Source organism: Mastigoproctus giganteus, chromosome 7, assembly GCF_048544385.1.
Source record: "Mastigoproctus giganteus isolate SK-2022 chromosome 7, ASM4854438v1, whole genome shotgun sequence".
NCBI lineage: Eukaryota > Metazoa > Arthropoda > Arachnida > Uropygi > Thelyphonidae > Mastigoproctus > Mastigoproctus giganteus.
Genome location: NC_143581.1, coordinates 65605881 through 65622680, shown reverse-complemented (window position 1 = coordinate 65622680; position 16800 = coordinate 65605881). Strand labels below are relative to the sequence as shown.

Here is a 16800-nt window from a genome sequence, read left to right as displayed (position 1 = left end):
TGAGACAGTATTTAAATTCTATTCGGTGGAACTAACCGAGGATGTTATCAACAACAAATTCAAAATGGGAAGCATTGAAAGAATTAATCTTGGAAGCTACTAAGCTTTTCATACCAACAAAGAAATATTGTTCAAGATTTAGGCCTAAATGGATGTCAGATGAACTAATTAGACATGTGACAGAGAATAAAAATGCATGGGATACATATATATTAACATGTGACACAGAAGCCTATGATAGATATAAGCTGGTCGGTAACCAAGTTACAAAGGAGGTTAGGCAGGCGAAGGCAGATTACGAGAAATCTTTTGCAAAGAATGCAAAGAAAAACAGCAAACAGTTCTTTATTTATGTAAACTCTAGAAGGTAGGGGATGAATCAAATTGGTCCACTTGATATTGATGGTTTAACTGTTGATGATCCTGCTCAGGTACCTAACAAACTAAATGAATATTTTTCATCGACATTCACACATGACCAGTTATTTAGGGAAAGGAATGCCAGAGGTGTATTCAACTCTGGCAGTAAGCTAGATAATCTTGTAATAACTGAGAATAAAGTGGAGGAGAAATTGTTGAAGATAAGCACAAGAAAGGCACCTGGGGTGGATGGAATCTATCCAGTTATATTAAAGGAGGTGGAAAAGGAAGTAAGCAAACCCTTAGCCATAATTATGAGAGCTTCCCTGGACTCTGGGGAGGTACCCATGGACTGGAGATGTGCAAATGTGACTGCAATCCACAAAGGAGGTTCAAAGGGGGAGACAGGTAATTACAGACCTGTCAGTTTAACTTCTATTCTTGGGAAATTAATGGAGGCACTGGGTTTGTTAAGGGGAAGTCTTGTCTGACTAATTTGATTGGATACCATGATGTAGTCACAAAGGAACTGGATGCAAAGAATAACTTTGATATCATATTTTGGATCTTAGAAAAGCCTTTGATACTGTTGCACATGGAAGACTGCTGCACAAATTGGAGCAGTGTGGCATTGGAATCAAATTGCTGCTATGGATAAAGGGATGGTTGAGTGGGAGAAGACAGAGAGTGGTAATCAATGGACACTGCTCTTTGTGGACTAATGTTATTAGTCCACGAAGAGCAGTCAACACCCCTGACAACCACCATACGAAGATTGGCAGGGTTGTTAATGACACTAATGACAGTACACTGCTACAACAGGATCTAGAAAAGTTGAGCAGATGGGCTGAGAGGTGGCAAATGAAGTTTAACATTGAAAAATGTAAAGTACTACATATGGGAAGCAGTAATCCCATATTAATGTATCAACTCTGTGGTACCACACTGACAGCGGGAAAGAATGAAAAGGACCTAGCGGTAATTGTGGAGGCAGATATGAAGTTTTTTGAGCAGTGCAGATGTTCTTCAAGAGTAGCTCATGGTGTCTTGTCAATGATATACAGGAATTTTTCTAGCAGGGATAAGGAGGTGATTAAGGAGGGATAAGGCAATGGTCAGGCCACACCTTGAGTACTGTATACAGGTCGGGAGGCCTCATTTTTAGAAGGATGTAGGAATGAGTACAGAGAAGGGCAACAAGATTAGTGAATGGAACAAAGGGTTGCTCTTACGAAAAAAGGCTTAATTTTTGCAAATTACAGTGTCTGGAGACTAGGCACCTGCGAGGTGATCTGATTGAGGTGTATAAAGTCTTGAATGGTTTGAGCATGCTCAATGCGGATGGGATTCTTCCTCTTGCCTGAGAGGGCATAAATTCAAATTGAGGAAAGACGGTTGTAGGATAGATGTGTGGAAGTTTTCCTTTAGCCAGCGGGTGGTTGATTGCCGGAACAAACTTCCATCTGTTGTTGTTGTAGAAGTTGATAGCTTAAATAAATTCAAGGCAGAACTTGACAAACATTTGGAGCGAGTGGATGGGTGAAATGAGAAGGCTTTTTTTTTTTTTTTTTTTTTTTGGCTGATGCTATATAAGCTTGCTTTCTTGCATCATGTGCCTTTGCTAATGCTAATAGAAATGTGGTTGGAATAAAAGTACTTTACAGACATAAAGTTATCAGATATAGACAAAATAAATAAAACAGTTCATAGATAAATAAAAAGTATTGAACTTAGCAATGACAGCTAAGTAAAACAGAAAGTAAAAAATAAGTATAGATCAAAATTATTTGAAAGAAGACCAAGTGATATGGCGTCTATATATTTAGCAAAATATGGATGCTGTATAATCCCGGTCTATTAATCAAAATTTTACCAAATAGGGGAATATTGCTTGCATGTAAAATTATTTAAATCCAGAATATGAGTAATTACATAGGTAAGTATGAAAAGCAGGAAACAGGTAAAGAATAACATAATATCCTGAGATGGAGAAGCAAGGTTAAGAATTATAACCTATAGTCCAAAATGGCATCTTTATTAAGTTTTTTGTAATGCATTATTTAACTAGTTAGAAGTGAACAAGTACTGAAGTACTTGTACTAATACTACTAAAATAGTACTAATATCAGTAAACATTTCTGTAAAAATAAATAAATATATTGTTGAAAGAGTAGCATAAATCCAAAGGTAATTCCAGATGTGAATCCAAAGGTGAAAGGTGCTGAAGATAATTTATGTAATAATAATTAAACATATCCAATGTTGAAAGAGCATAGTAAGAATCATAGGTGGTTTGATAAGAAAATCTAGTTAAAATCCAATGATGAAAGAATAATAAATAAATCCAAGATGGCATATAACTAGGTGACTGTAGACCCCATGGTGGGGTGTTAGACATCAAATCCTTAGGAGACTGTAGAAAATAACTTATACAGAAAATTTTGAAATATAAATAAAGAGTCACACAGATCCAAAGATAGTATTAGATGAATACAGATGATGAATCCAAAAGTGAATAGGTATTGAAAATTTTTTTTGGTAGTAATGAATATTTTCAATAGGGAAAGAGATTAGTATATATCCAAAGATGGGTTAATTAGTAGATTTAGTGCAAATAATCCAAGGTAATACTCATTTGACTGAGGACAAAAGGAAGAGCTGAAAGGTACTAAATTCTTGAAAGATCCAAGACCCATAAAAATTGCATTTGCTTACACATATTATTATCTGAACCTGAAAACATAATCAGAAATGTCAAAAAAAGCCTGAACATGGGAAGTGAATTATAAGTGATTTCACGAAGGATTGTTAGAACATATGGATATTGGTCCACTGGATACTGATGTTTCAACTGTTGATGATCCTGCTCAGGTGGCTAACAAACTAAATGAATATTTTGCATCTACATTCACACATGAGAAGTTATTCAGGAAGGGGAATGCCAGAGGTGAAGTAAACTCTGACAGTGAGCTAGATGATTTTCTAATAACTGAGAGGATGTTGTTGTTATTTGGTTTTTAGGAGCATTAGCAACTAAGGCCATATTGCTCCGGGGATATGCGGTGGTCATTCGCTGACCTTTCCACATCCTCCGTATTTGGTGGTCATGGGCTCGAACCCCGTTCTAACTGAGAGGAAAGTGGAGGAGAAATTCTTGAGGAGAAATAAACATAAAAAAGACACCTGGGGTGGATGACATCTATCCAGTTATACTGAAGGAGGCAGCAAAGGAAGTAAGCAAAGCCTTAACCATAATTATGAGAGCTTCTTTGGACTCAGGGGAGGTACCCATAGCCTGTAGCTGTACAAATGTGACCCCAATTCACAAAGGCGGATCAAAGACTAACAAAAGTAATTATAGACCTGTTAGTTTAAATTCTGTTCCAAGAAAATTAATGGAGGCACTGGTAAAAGATGCACTGCAGGATCATCTAGACAACACTTCAGTTATAGCTCGGACACAGCATGGTTTTGTTAAGGGAAAGTCTTGCCTGACCAATTTGATGGGATACAATGATGCAGTCACAAAAGAACTGGATGCAGGGAATAACTTTGATATTATATATGTGGATCTTAGAAAGGCTTCAGTATTAGGTCCATTGTTGTTTTCTGTATTTATAAATGATATTGATGATGGTATATCAAGTTTAATGTCGAAGTTTGTAGACATACAAAGGTTGGCAGGGTTCTTAAGGACACTACTGATGCTGTGCTGCTGCAACAGGATCTGGAAAGGTTGAGCACATGGGCTGAGAGGTGGCAGATGAAGTTTAACATTGACAAATGTAAAGTACTACATATGGGAAACAGTAACCGCAGAGTAGTGCATCAACTCTGTGGTACACTGACAGTGATGGAGAATGACCTGGGGGTAATTATGCAGGCAGATATGAAGTTTTCTGAGCAGTGCAGATGGGCTGCAAGAGTAGCTCAGGGTGTCTTGCCAATGACATATAGGAATTTTTCTAGCAGGGATAAGGAGGTGATTATTCCCTTGTATAAGGCAATGGTCAGGCCACACCTTGGGTACTATGTACAGGTCTGGAGGCCTCATTTCAAGAAGGATGTAGAGCTGCTGGAACGAGTACAGAGAAGGGCCACAAGATTAGTGAATGGAACAAAGGGGTGCTCTTACAAAGAAAGGCTTAAGTTTTGCAAATTACAGTGTCTGGAGACTAGGCACCGGCGAGGTGATCTGATAGAGGTGTATAAAGCCTTGGATGGTTTGAGCATGCTCAATGCTGATGGGATTCTTCCTCTTGGTCAGAATAATCACCTGAGAGGGCATAAATTAAAATTGAGGAAAGACAGATGTAGGATTGATGTGCAGAAATTTGTCTTTAGCCAATGGGTGGTTGGTTGGCGGAACAAACTTCCATCCCTTGTTGTGGAAGTTGATAGCCTAAATAAATTTAAGGCTCAGCTGGACAGGTATTTCAAACAAACGGGGGGGGGGGAGTGTTTTTTTTTTTGCTGATGCTGCATAAGCTTGCTTTCTTGCATCATATGCCTCTACTAATGCTAATGCTAATATCAAGTGGATACTTAAAAAGTAAAAACTTAGTGAGTAAAGAAACAAAGTAATCATTCTAAAGAAAATAATTCCATAGCAAATCATGTATAGCTATTACTTACCAAGTAGTGGAAATCCCACCAAATAATATTACAACTGTACAAATACGATTATAACTGACCATTTCATAGTAAATTATAACTAAGTTTATTCCTGATAAAATGGGAGACTATACTGAAAGTTTATTTTATAAAATAGATAGGTTTCTTTATTTGGTTTTTAGGAGCATTAGCAACTAAGGCCATATTGCTCCGGGATATGCGGTGGTCATTCCCTGACCTTTCCGCATCCTCTGTATTTTGTGGTGACGGGCTCGAACCCCAGTCTAATCAAGAAGTGTGTGCTACGCACTGCTGCTCCTTCCCACCTGGCTATGGAGGCACAAATAGATAGGGATGTTATTATTAATTAGCTTATTGTAAAGTAGTTGTAGAGCTGTGGTGAACAGTAAATGGTTACTGCATATGTTAGCAAGTCTAATGGTTTCAGTACAAATTATATTTTTATGTACTTTGTTGGAAATATTAGAGTGTCAATTGGTAAGGTGTATGATATTGAGGCACCTCCGTAGCCAGGTGGGCAGGAGCAGCAGTGTGTAGCACACGCTTCCTGATTAGAACGGGGTTCGAGCCCATGACCACCTAATACAGAGGATGCAGAAAGGTCAGGGAATGATTGCTGCATATCCACGGAGCAATATGGTCTTAGTTGCTAATGCTCCTAAAAAACCAAATAAATAAATAACAGATGATATTGAAGTTAAATTTATATCTTTTATAACATATACCAATATGGTATGGAAGAGAAGCATTGCTAACAGTGATATTGCTAATAGTGACATTGCTAACAGTGATAGTGATATATAACAGTGATACAGGTTTGAATTAAAAGGAAGTTGACTATGCAATTAGCGGAATTTTCTTTATTTATTTTAAGTTCAATGGGGTAAATTGCATTAGCTAAGGGTTCACAGTTTGTATTTAAAACAATGATATCGTCTACATATCTGAATGCTAAAAAGTTATGATTAGGGTTGTTGTGGTGTATGTTTCTTCATAATAGTATAAAAATAGATTGAATACTAAGCTGGACATTTGGAAACTCCTAGGTACACCAATGGTTTGCTTATAAGTAAGTTTGCCATTGAAGATATAGTTATTAAGTAAACAGAGATTGACATAACTGTTCCACGTATTAGCACTTATATTCAATTTATCTTTGTATGTGTGATAAAGTTGTTTTAGCACAAATACCATTAGGTTATGTGGGATTGAAGTGAAGAGGTCGATGAAATCAAAAGTTTCTATGCTGGTTATGGTGATATTAGATTTGAACGTGTTGAGGACAGCTTGGTTATTGTTTATGATCCAGGTGGATGTAAGATTGTTAAAAATAGTATTGAGTAATTTGAAAAATTGTTTGCCTGGAAGGTAGCAGCCACTATTTTTGGAACTAGTAATGAATCTGAAGCCTACAGGTTGTTTATGGAATTTGGCTATCATATATAGAAAGGGTAAGGTTGAGTTCTGTAATTCAGTATGTAGTTTTTTGTGTAAAGCTATTAGCTTTTTAATAGTGGAAGCAGTATTAAGACTGCAGGGAGTAAAAGTGGAACTATTTTCTATTTCATTTTTAAGTTGATTATAGTAAAATTGCTTGCAAAAGATGGCAAAGTCGTTAGAAGCTTTATCTACTGGGGTGATGATAAAATTGTATAATTCTTTCATGTAATTCTTAAGATTGCAGTATGGTGTGTAGAAGTTAATGTACAGTTCGTAGGTATTAGAGATAGCTTTTACAATGTCATGATAGATGATGGTGATCCAGTTTTGGAATGCTTCGTGTGGAATGGTGTAGTTAAAAGCAAGTTTGTTAGCAAAATGCATTAGATTCAGATAAATTCTCTCTTGATGCCATTTAGGTTAGCTTTATTTACAGGTTTGAATTTAAATGCTTTGCTCATAGCAGTTTTTAGATCATGGTTCTTTATGATCCATGATATTGATCAATATATGGAGCAGGATTATTGCAGTGGTATGGGAGATCCGTAAGTAGAATATTTCCTAAGTCGATAGCAAGTTTTTTTGTAGTTACAGATTTTTAAACTTAATAGTGAATCATAATTGAAACAATGATGTATATTGAATTTGTATAGGTTATGTGAAGGTAGTAAGTTATTATGTTTATTGAACAAGGAAGACCAGGGTTTTTTTGTCAAACCATTCGTGTGCAAATTTGATATTGCAAAATTCAATGCAGTGAGTTGTAATATTGCCAATTCTGTAGAGACCAATCCTGTATGATGTGTTTAAGTTGGATATTACTGAACATGGATTTATGACAAAATGAAATTAAAGCTTTAAGCATTGATTTTTTTAATCTAAAAAGGAAGTGGTTAATTTTAGGTATATCAAGGGTAGTGTTGTCCAAAGGACTAAGGATTTTTTTAAAATTGAATTTTATATTTTTGTATGGATTATGCTATTTGTTGTCTGCATGAGTGTCTGCATTTTGGAGACTGCATAATATGACTGAGGTTAAATAATTTATAAATACAGTGTTTGTTTTTTAAAGAGCTATTACTGAACAAAATCTTATTGAAGAATTTGTTATTTACCCCAGGGGCCCACATCTGGTGAGTATGGGTTTGGCACACCAGAATCCTGAGCTGGAAAACACAATTCTTCTCTTTCTTGGTGATTCCCTTCTATTTCTGACTCACTCTCTCTCTCTCTCTCTCTCTCTCTCTCTCTCTCTCTCTCAGGGTAATTCAGAAATTTTTTTTGGCTGGTGCAGTTATTTGTTATTTGTTATTTAGGAGCATCAGCAACTAAGGCCATATTGCTCTGGGATATGCGGTGGTCATTCCCTGACCTTTCCGCATCCTCCGTATTTGGTGGTGATGGGCTCGAACCCCGGTTTAATCAAGAAGCGTGTGCTACGCACTGCTGCTCCTTCCCACCTGGCTACGGAGGTGCCAGGCTGGTGCAGCATAACCCTCAGGCTTCCTTGCACCATATGACTAATGATGATGATGATGATAATATTTAGTCCATGTGGATACAGAGATTTGTGAATACACATATAAATGTTTTTGTAGTATTCATGTGTTAGGCTATCTTCAATAACAGCTAAGATTTTAACGATAGAATTACTGAAATTGTGGTGGTGAAAGTGTAGTAGTTCCAGATCTGTGTCATTGTTTTTTCCTATGGACAGGTTTTTACTTTTTGACCTATGTACATTAATTATGATATTTAGGGAGTTGGATGTTTGTCCTACATAATTAATATTGCAAATTTTACAGGTGAGTAGATAAATGCATTTGCAGTTTTGCAAAAAGGTAGGGAATCTATGCTGTGGTTAATCTCTTGGCTATCCATTGAGGGACAAGTTAGACAACATTTATCGAGGCATTTGGAGAAGGACAATGTCTGATTCAGAATACACTTGTTCAGTCCAGGTTTGAAATGAACAGAATTTAGAAGGTCAGAACCAAAAGTATGATTCTCCTGTGAAAGATTTAACAGACCATCCTCAGAAGATCAATGGAATGCAGCACATTTTCTAGACGCCCTAGAGGTGATGCACTGCTGACTTACTGTTTTCTTATATTGTTTTTTATTGATGTTGTTGGAAGTTATAAATTAAATACGGCAAGATGTGTAAAAGCCAAATTCATCTAGAAGTATGAATCTTGAGAGTAGATGTAGTTTAAAGAATAGCCTCATACTAGCTGCAGATGGCTAAAACTTAAACGAATATTAAATGTAGTATAAAATCAAGGTTTCAGCTGATGGGTAAAAATAAAAATAAATAAATAAATTTATATTGCATTTAATATATATATATATATATATATATTAAAAAAAGTAGTATCACTATTAGCCATCAGCAGTACTATGAAATGAAGTGAAAAAAAAAAGCAATAATAATAAAATTAATGACTAAATAAAAATGAAAACATACAAAAAGTAAATAAAATATATAAAAATAAATAATTGTAAAAGAATAAGAGAAGCTTATCTCAACATGATACGTAGAAAACTTCCGTATGATACTCTCCAGAAATTAAAACTTCTGGAAGGAAAATCGTTTCTTAAGGAAGGAAAATTGTTTTGCATTTTTTTCGTTAAATTTTTTACTCAATTTTTAATTGTGTTAAATTGATTTTTTTGTTCATTTGATTTTTAATTACTGTTAATTATTTCTTACCGTAATGTAAGATTTTAGATTTTTTTAATTGTTTTCATTTTAATTTCTGGAGAAGTGTTCTATGTATCATATTGAGGTAAACTTCTCTTATTCTTTTATAAATATTGATATCAACGTAGAATGTATTGAGCATTATAGCTCTGGTTCATACTATCAAAAAAATAAATAATAAAAATTAAAAATATATAAAAAATGTAAAAAGAAAATAACCTATGTGTTTTCTTCAAGCTAACATAACTGTCAGCCTTAATGACATGCAGGGGTAACTTACTTCAGTATTTAATAACTCAGTGGCTAAAAGATAACTTCCTACTACAATCCAGTCTACATCTCCTTCCCTGTAACTTGAAGGCAATATTTCAGATAATTGCCAAAACATTCAACACCAGCCTTGAAGTCCATTTCCATCAGGACAGTGTGCAGAGAGCTCAGGACAAGGAGTATGCACACACATCTTATGAGCAGAACAGATAAATTTGGATTGTCAGGAATGATGGCAATGGTTGGGGGGGGATGGAAACATGTAATATAGTCACATAAATCAAAATTCTATGGGATTATCTGGATCTTAATTTTAATATTACTGCAAAACTTTAGTGTGTGTGTGTGTGTGTGTGTGTGTGTGTGTGTGTGTGTGTGTGTGTGTGTGTGTGTGTGTGTGTGTGTGTGTGTGTGTGTGTGTGTGTGAGCGCGCAGAGGAGAATATTTTCTGTATCATTTTGAATTGCTCAAAGTTTTTGTAGTATTCAAATAATTACTATATTAATAATCACACTTTTTGTTTTTGAAAAATTAAACTAAATGCATGATATTCAGATTTTACTTTGCTGTACATAAAAAAATGCAAATTATAAGCAGCAGTAAAAAAGTACCTTACTTTCAAATAATGAAATTATAAAGGAAAAGTCATGTAAGTCTGGTACAGCAAAAAGATGTGGCCAGTTATTATAAAATAAATATTACCTTACTTGTTCCTAATGCTCCTATTGGACGAAGTGGCCTTCCTTTTAAACAAAGCTTTTTATTAACTCCAAGAAATTCATAAATCTGTAGAAAAAAATATAAAAACTTAAATTTTAGTTTTAACTATTTCATAAAAAAAAAATAAAACAATGCTTCTTTCTCAAAATAAATGGTGTGTTACAGGTGCACTAGCATTATACTAATAATTCATGATTTATAAAAAAAAAAAAGTCAAAACCTTTTATGCAAAAATCAAGAACGTTTTGTTTCCGTACATACACCACATGCTGCCCATTCATTCCTTCAACCAGCACTTGGTAATAAAAAACATCATATCCAGTGCTTCAGCTACAGTATATGTTATATGAATAGCCTATGTGATATGTATGAAAAAAAAAATAATAAAATAATAATTGGAAGATTATTATTGGTATGATTTTAATAAAATTTGGGAAGGCTCGACAAATTGTTCCAAAAGGCCCAAATATAAAATTTCATTTTTGAAATGAAAAATGCACAGGGCATAATCCTTATGGTTTTTGATAATTAACTATATGGTATCAGTGTAAATACACCATAGTTAACCCATAAACGTGAACTACGTATGTAGCGCAGAGGGCATCGTTTTAATTGTATCTCATAATGTGGTTGCTTTCACAACGAGATAGTTACTACTGCATTACTTCAAATAAATAACGCTTCTCTAGTAGAGAAGACTACTGTTATTTATTTTCAGTGGTACCACCACCCAAACGATCGTTTCAAAGATATTCGGCTTCATCATCAGTGGGTGGGCAGGTACCCAAGTAATACAACAAGCCATCACAGTTGCGAAGTTATATCCACAATATGAGAGATGCCAAAAGGGTGTGGTGGTGGTAATGTATTTTGAAATGAAATGCACAGGGCATAATCCTTATGGGTTTTGATAATTAACTATATAGTATCGGTGTAAATACACCATAGTTAAAACCCATAAATGTGAACTACGCATGTAGCATAGAGGGCATCATTTTAATTGTATCTCATAATGTGGTTGCCTTCACAATGAGATAGCTACTATTGCATTACTTCAAATAAATAATGCTTCTCTAGTAGAGAAGACTAGTGTTATTTATTTTCAGCGGTACCACCACCCAGACGATCATTTCGAAGCTATTTGGTTTCATCATCAGTGGGCGGGCAGGTACCCAGGTAACACAACAAGCCATCTCTCATATTGTGGATATAACTTTGCAACTGTGATGGCTTGTTGTATTACCTGGGTACCTGCCCGCCCACTGATGATGAAGCTGAATAGCTTCGAAACAATCGTCTGGGTGGTGGCACCACTGAAAATAAATAACAGTAGTCTTCTCTACTAGAGAAGCGTTATTTATTCAAAGTAATGCAATAGTAGCTATCTCATTGTGAAGGCAACCACATTATGAGATACAATTAAAACGATGCCCTCTACACTACATACGTAGTTCACGCTTATGGTTAACTATGGTGTATTTAGACTGATACTATATAATAAAATTTCATAAAAATGCATCCACTGGGAGTCAAGTTATTATATTCAGGTTTCTACTTATCCCATTGTAATGAAATTTGAGATAGCTTGATAAATCTATTTAATAGGCCCAAACATAAAATTGCATTAAAATTCATCCACTAGGAGTGGAGTTATTACATGTGGACAGAGGATGTGGTCATGACAAAAGACACCTGAAATGCTTGCTTCTGACATAATCTCACACAAGGCTTGGATGGTATGAGAGTACAAAGTGTGTGGATGAAGAATTTTGAGCTCGTGGGAACAGATGTTTTTTGGAAATTTTTAATGTCCTTTTTGATTAATTAACATTAGGGGCATCGCCCTCTGCTCGCCAACCACAGCGCACGCTTTTCTACATAAAATGTAGAGGTATCCAGTGTAAGTCAGATCTTTTCTACATAAAAGACATATTGATATCTAATCAGGAAATGACCTATGTAATTATTTACCTGTGCATTTGTGGAGTGCAACATTCTCAAGGTTGAATAAATATCACTATGTAATTATTTACTGTGTTTACATAAGTCACTTAGGAAAAGGCCTTTTGCTTCGGGTTCCATAATGCATGAGGAATATTGTTGCATCCGAAAGAGTAAGACTAAAATATTTAACTGATATATTTACAAACTATACAAATATTTAAAATATTTACAAAATACTAAACTATTTATAAATATAAAATATTCATTAATATACAAAAAATGTCACAATGGAACATCAAATGCTAGACAGTAAAGCACATGCACGAGGTTGGTGAATGTTATGGAGGTAGTTGTCAACAATTAATTGCATTTGTAGTGATGTAATTGCCTTGCCCTCTTCTCCCATTGGCTTGAAAAAATATCACTAGGAGGAAAACTTTTTTAATGCATAAAGAGATATTAAATTGTGTTCGACAAATAGTTTAATAGTCTTAGTCATGTTTGTTAGTTTATTTTTAAATTTAGTTCATGATTTTGTTATGATTTATTATTCAAGGGGCAAATTGTATCAGCGTTTCAATGCAAATATTGTAGTGCAGTGGAATAGTATGGTTTAATTGAGATAAATAAGTACCTCCAAGGTTCTATTCAGATATTTTGGCATTTTTTTTTTTTAGCTAAGAAATTTATTTTTAATAAGGATATAACTAATTTAAAACTCTGCAAACATAATGGTGTAGCATAACATATATATCTTGAACTAGGAGTAAGGTATAACATGACCTTGAGAGCATCATACATATCATGGGCATTTAGGAATTTATTAGCTTAGTGTAGTTTTGATTTTATTGATTAATAAAATAAATCAATTCACATCAAGTAAAATGATTAATTTTCATTTTTAAGCAATTAAATTCTATTTAAATGGAAATCATGCCCCAGACTAGAGCAGCAAAACAATGGGCATAATTCAGCAGGAGTGCTGTGGCTTAGGGGTGAATCAAAGAGGGTGATTCTCCTACGAATCATGACCTAACTAAATGTGCAACTTATGCAATATTTTCAGAACTTAATCTAGAATTAACACGACATGATACAGCAAAGGGGAAGTCTTTGTGTGCATTTGGTGCAGAAAGTGTGAAGAAATCAGGTGCAAACTCAGCGTTCCGATGGGTGTTTATGAGAGTTTGAAAAGTAGGGTGGATGCCCTCGATGGGGAATTTAAATGGACTGGGGGGATTAAGTTCTCAGCTGCCCAACTTAATGCCAGAGCTCACACTTGTGCATCAGGCAACACAGTGGCAATCTCCAAGGCAGATGCACTGGTCTCAGAGGAGGTAGTTATTGTCGGTGACTCTATTGTCAGGAAAATGAGAAATATGTTGTGTTTGTTGTTTGTTATTTGGTTTTTAGGAGCATTAGCAACTAAGGCCATATTGTTCTGGGGATATGCAGTGGTCATTCCCTGACCATTCCGCATCCTCCATATTTGGTGGTCACGGGCTCGAACCCCGGTCCAATCAAGAAGCGTGTGCTACGCACTGCTGCTCCTGTCCACCTGGCTACAGAGGAGCCATATGTTGTGTAAAAAGAATAGACGGAATAGGACTACTTTTGCCAGGGGAAAAAGTAGATGTGATGTACAGTAGATATCATCTTTTAAGGGCACAAAAAGTGATATTGTTGTACACACTGTGACTAAAGACATTAGAAGTAGGAGATTTTAGGACGTACTAAACAAGTGCAGGAAAATGTTGGGAAAAAGTTGTGAGTTAGGACTAAATTTGAAAGTGCCTGCAATTCTGCCCAGACACAATAAGAGGGAATAGATGTTGAGCACCGTATCAATCAATTTGGCCCTGGAGAGAATGTGCAAAGCTGATGGGGTAGAATTTTTCACAGGGATGGGATACATTTAAATAGAGGGGGAGTGCAAGAGTGTTTGCTGATGCTATCGAGGCAGCGATTGGTGGATTCGAAACTCTAGCTTGGGGTGATATGCAGACTAATAGATTAAATAGAGTTGTAGGCAGAGGTGAAAGTAATTCTTGCACTACTTCTACTGGAACATGCATTAGCCTTGAAAGTAAGGTGTCGGGGATTTCAAACCCTGCTGCTGTGTGTCACCATGGAAGAAGCAATACATGGGTTGTGATAAGTTAACTAAGAGTAAGAACATGTGCATGTATACTAGTGAAGGGAACGAAAGGGTGCTCACCTAAAAAAAGCTTCAGTTCTGCAAATTGCAGCTTCTGGAGACTAGACACCTGTGGGAGATCTGATTGAGGTGTCTAAAGCCTTGAATGGATTGAGTAAGCTGAATGCTAATGGCATTCTTTCACTTGTTGATGCTACACACATGAGGGAACACAAATTCAAGTTGAGGAAGGCTGGTTGCAGAATAGATGTACAGAAGAGTGGTTTGAATAAATTCAAAGAAGAACTAAACAAATTCTTGGAGAGTATGGATGGGTAAAGTGGGTTTTTTTTTTTTTTTTACAGGAGGTTATCCCTTATTTCTTACAGTCTACCAGTCAGTGCCTCCAAAATAAAAAAAAAAATATATCAATAATATCAGGTTACAGGGTTAGATTTCACTGTAAGAGTTCAAATTATAATAAAAATTGAATATCAATAAGTGTTTGATTTCAGTCATGGGTAAGATCATTATTATTGATTAATGGGCAAGAAAACCTAGCCAACATTCTTTAGTGGGAGGAAATGCTTGGGATAATATTCAACCTAAAGACAATTTTTTTTTTTTTTTTTTTATTTGGTAGTTGTTGGCGCATCGGCTTCTGTGGCCATATTGCACCTCCCAAGGTTTTTGCAGTACTTTGATCCAAGCCCGAGGCGGGAATCGAACCTGCGACCTTTGGGTTGCCGGGCAGGTACTTTACCCGGTCGGCCTAAAGACAAATAAAGTTTTTCCATGGCTCTCCCTAAGTTGCAGATATTTTTAAACATAACAGGAGTTGAAGGGTAATCTTCTACGTGCAGGTAATAGGGCAGAAGTAGCATAAATGTTAGAACACTTCACTGTGTAGATTTATAAGAAAAATTTCAGGAAATTATTTTCTTGTAAATCTACAAGAAAATAATAGCTCAGAAACACAAGTTGAATAACACAGAATAGGTAAATACCAAAATAGAGTAATTAAAAAAGTAACGAATGGGCCTGGAGTACTGGGGTCCATAGTTTATAATATACGTAAGTTAGTTATAATCCAGTTTAATACAAATATATACTAACAAAATCAGTAGCTTTCGAGACACGTGTCCCTTTGTCAACTGACAAATTAAATACAAAAATACGAGCTGAGTGAGGCACGTTAATCATGCGTCATTGTTGTTGCACGGACGTGCACTGCTTTCTACACCAGTGATCATCCAGCGATAAAACGGTTGTCTCTAGGATGGGATGTAGATGTATGCCTTTCTGGCGATTTAATGCCTTTGGATTGCTTACTATGTTGAGTGACTCTAGCCATAGGCGGTGGCGAAAGTGTCGTGAATGGTCTACTATTTCAAAGTCGCATTTGGGGTCAAGATCGTGGTTGGTGGCCCAAAAATGTTCCGCGACCGCGGACTGGTCAGTTTCGGCAAGCCGGATTGCTCGGTCTTGTTCCATGAGGCGATCCTGGAGACGTCTTGATGTTTCTCCTATGTAGCAACTGTTACAGTCTCTACAGGTGATGCGATATACCACATTGCTGCGTAAGACAGGTGTGACAGGGGTCTTCATGCTGGAGACAAGTGAACGTAGGCTCCTGCAGGGTAATTGCACACATTTGATGTTGTAACTTCTAAGGACCTTCGAGATCCATCCTGACACGCCTGGATAATAGGGAATGTAGGCGGACGATATACCGATTTGGCTCGGTGGTCTTTGGTTAGATGTGAGTTCTTCTGCCTGTAGTAGGCATCTGCTTAGTACATGGGATGGATAACCACATTTGGTTAGGTCCGCCTTCACACGGGAGATCTCGTTACGCCTAATTGTGTCGGTGCTGGAATGGCTCCAAGCCCTGGAGAATAGGGTGCGGGCAGTGCTATTCAGATGGCTTGGTGCGTGGCCGGATCTGTAGTTAGTGAATTGACCGCACCACATAGGCTTGCGGTATACTGAGGTCTCTAGATGTGAGCCTACGCGATGCACTAGGACGTCCAGGAACAGGAGCGTACCGTTCACCTCTGATTCTATGGTAAACTTGATGAAATTAGATAGGGAGTTGAGGTATTCCAGCAGTGCAGTTTCAGAACCACGTGGTATTATGGTAAAAATATCGTCGACGTATCTACACCATGTTGTAATAGGTGTAGGTGGGTTCTGGTGTATCTGCTCCTCCAGATCTTCCATGGCAATGTTGGCTACTACGGAACTGACAGGGGCACCCATAGCAGTGCCATGTACCTGCTGGTAGAGTGAATCCTCAAAAGTGAAGATGCTGCTTGATAAGCATAGGTTGAGGGCGGTACAGATGTCATCAGTGGATAGTGATGTCTTGGATTGGAGGCTTAAGTCGTTCTCGAGGAGCCTTCTGGCGCAGTGCACGGCCTGTTGGACGGGAATTGAAGTGAATAAAGAAACCACATCAAATGATGCCATGACAGTGTTGTCAGGGATTGAAAGGTCCTTAATGAGGTGGATGGATTCACTGCTATTTTTAACGGTGTGCGAGGTATTACCTATAAGAGGTGAGAGGAGGCGCGCGATATGTTTGGAC

The 16800-nt window shown here is 36.6% G+C and overlaps 1 protein-coding gene across 3 annotated transcripts in view; it reads right to left on the bottom strand.

Annotated features, from left to right (window-relative positions):
- LOC150082968 (putative phosphorylase b kinase regulatory subunit beta) overlaps positions 1 to 16800 on the bottom strand; it is a 735196-nt gene that overhangs the window by 359348 nt on the left and 359048 nt on the right. For all 3 annotated transcript variants that reach the window (XM_090377701.1, XM_090377699.1, XM_090377700.1), the window contains exon 16: positions 10112 to 10195. In XM_090377701.1, coding sequence (XP_090233827.1) covers positions 10112 to 10195 — 84 coding nt within the window. The remainder of the gene's footprint in view (positions 1 to 10111; positions 10196 to 16800) is intronic.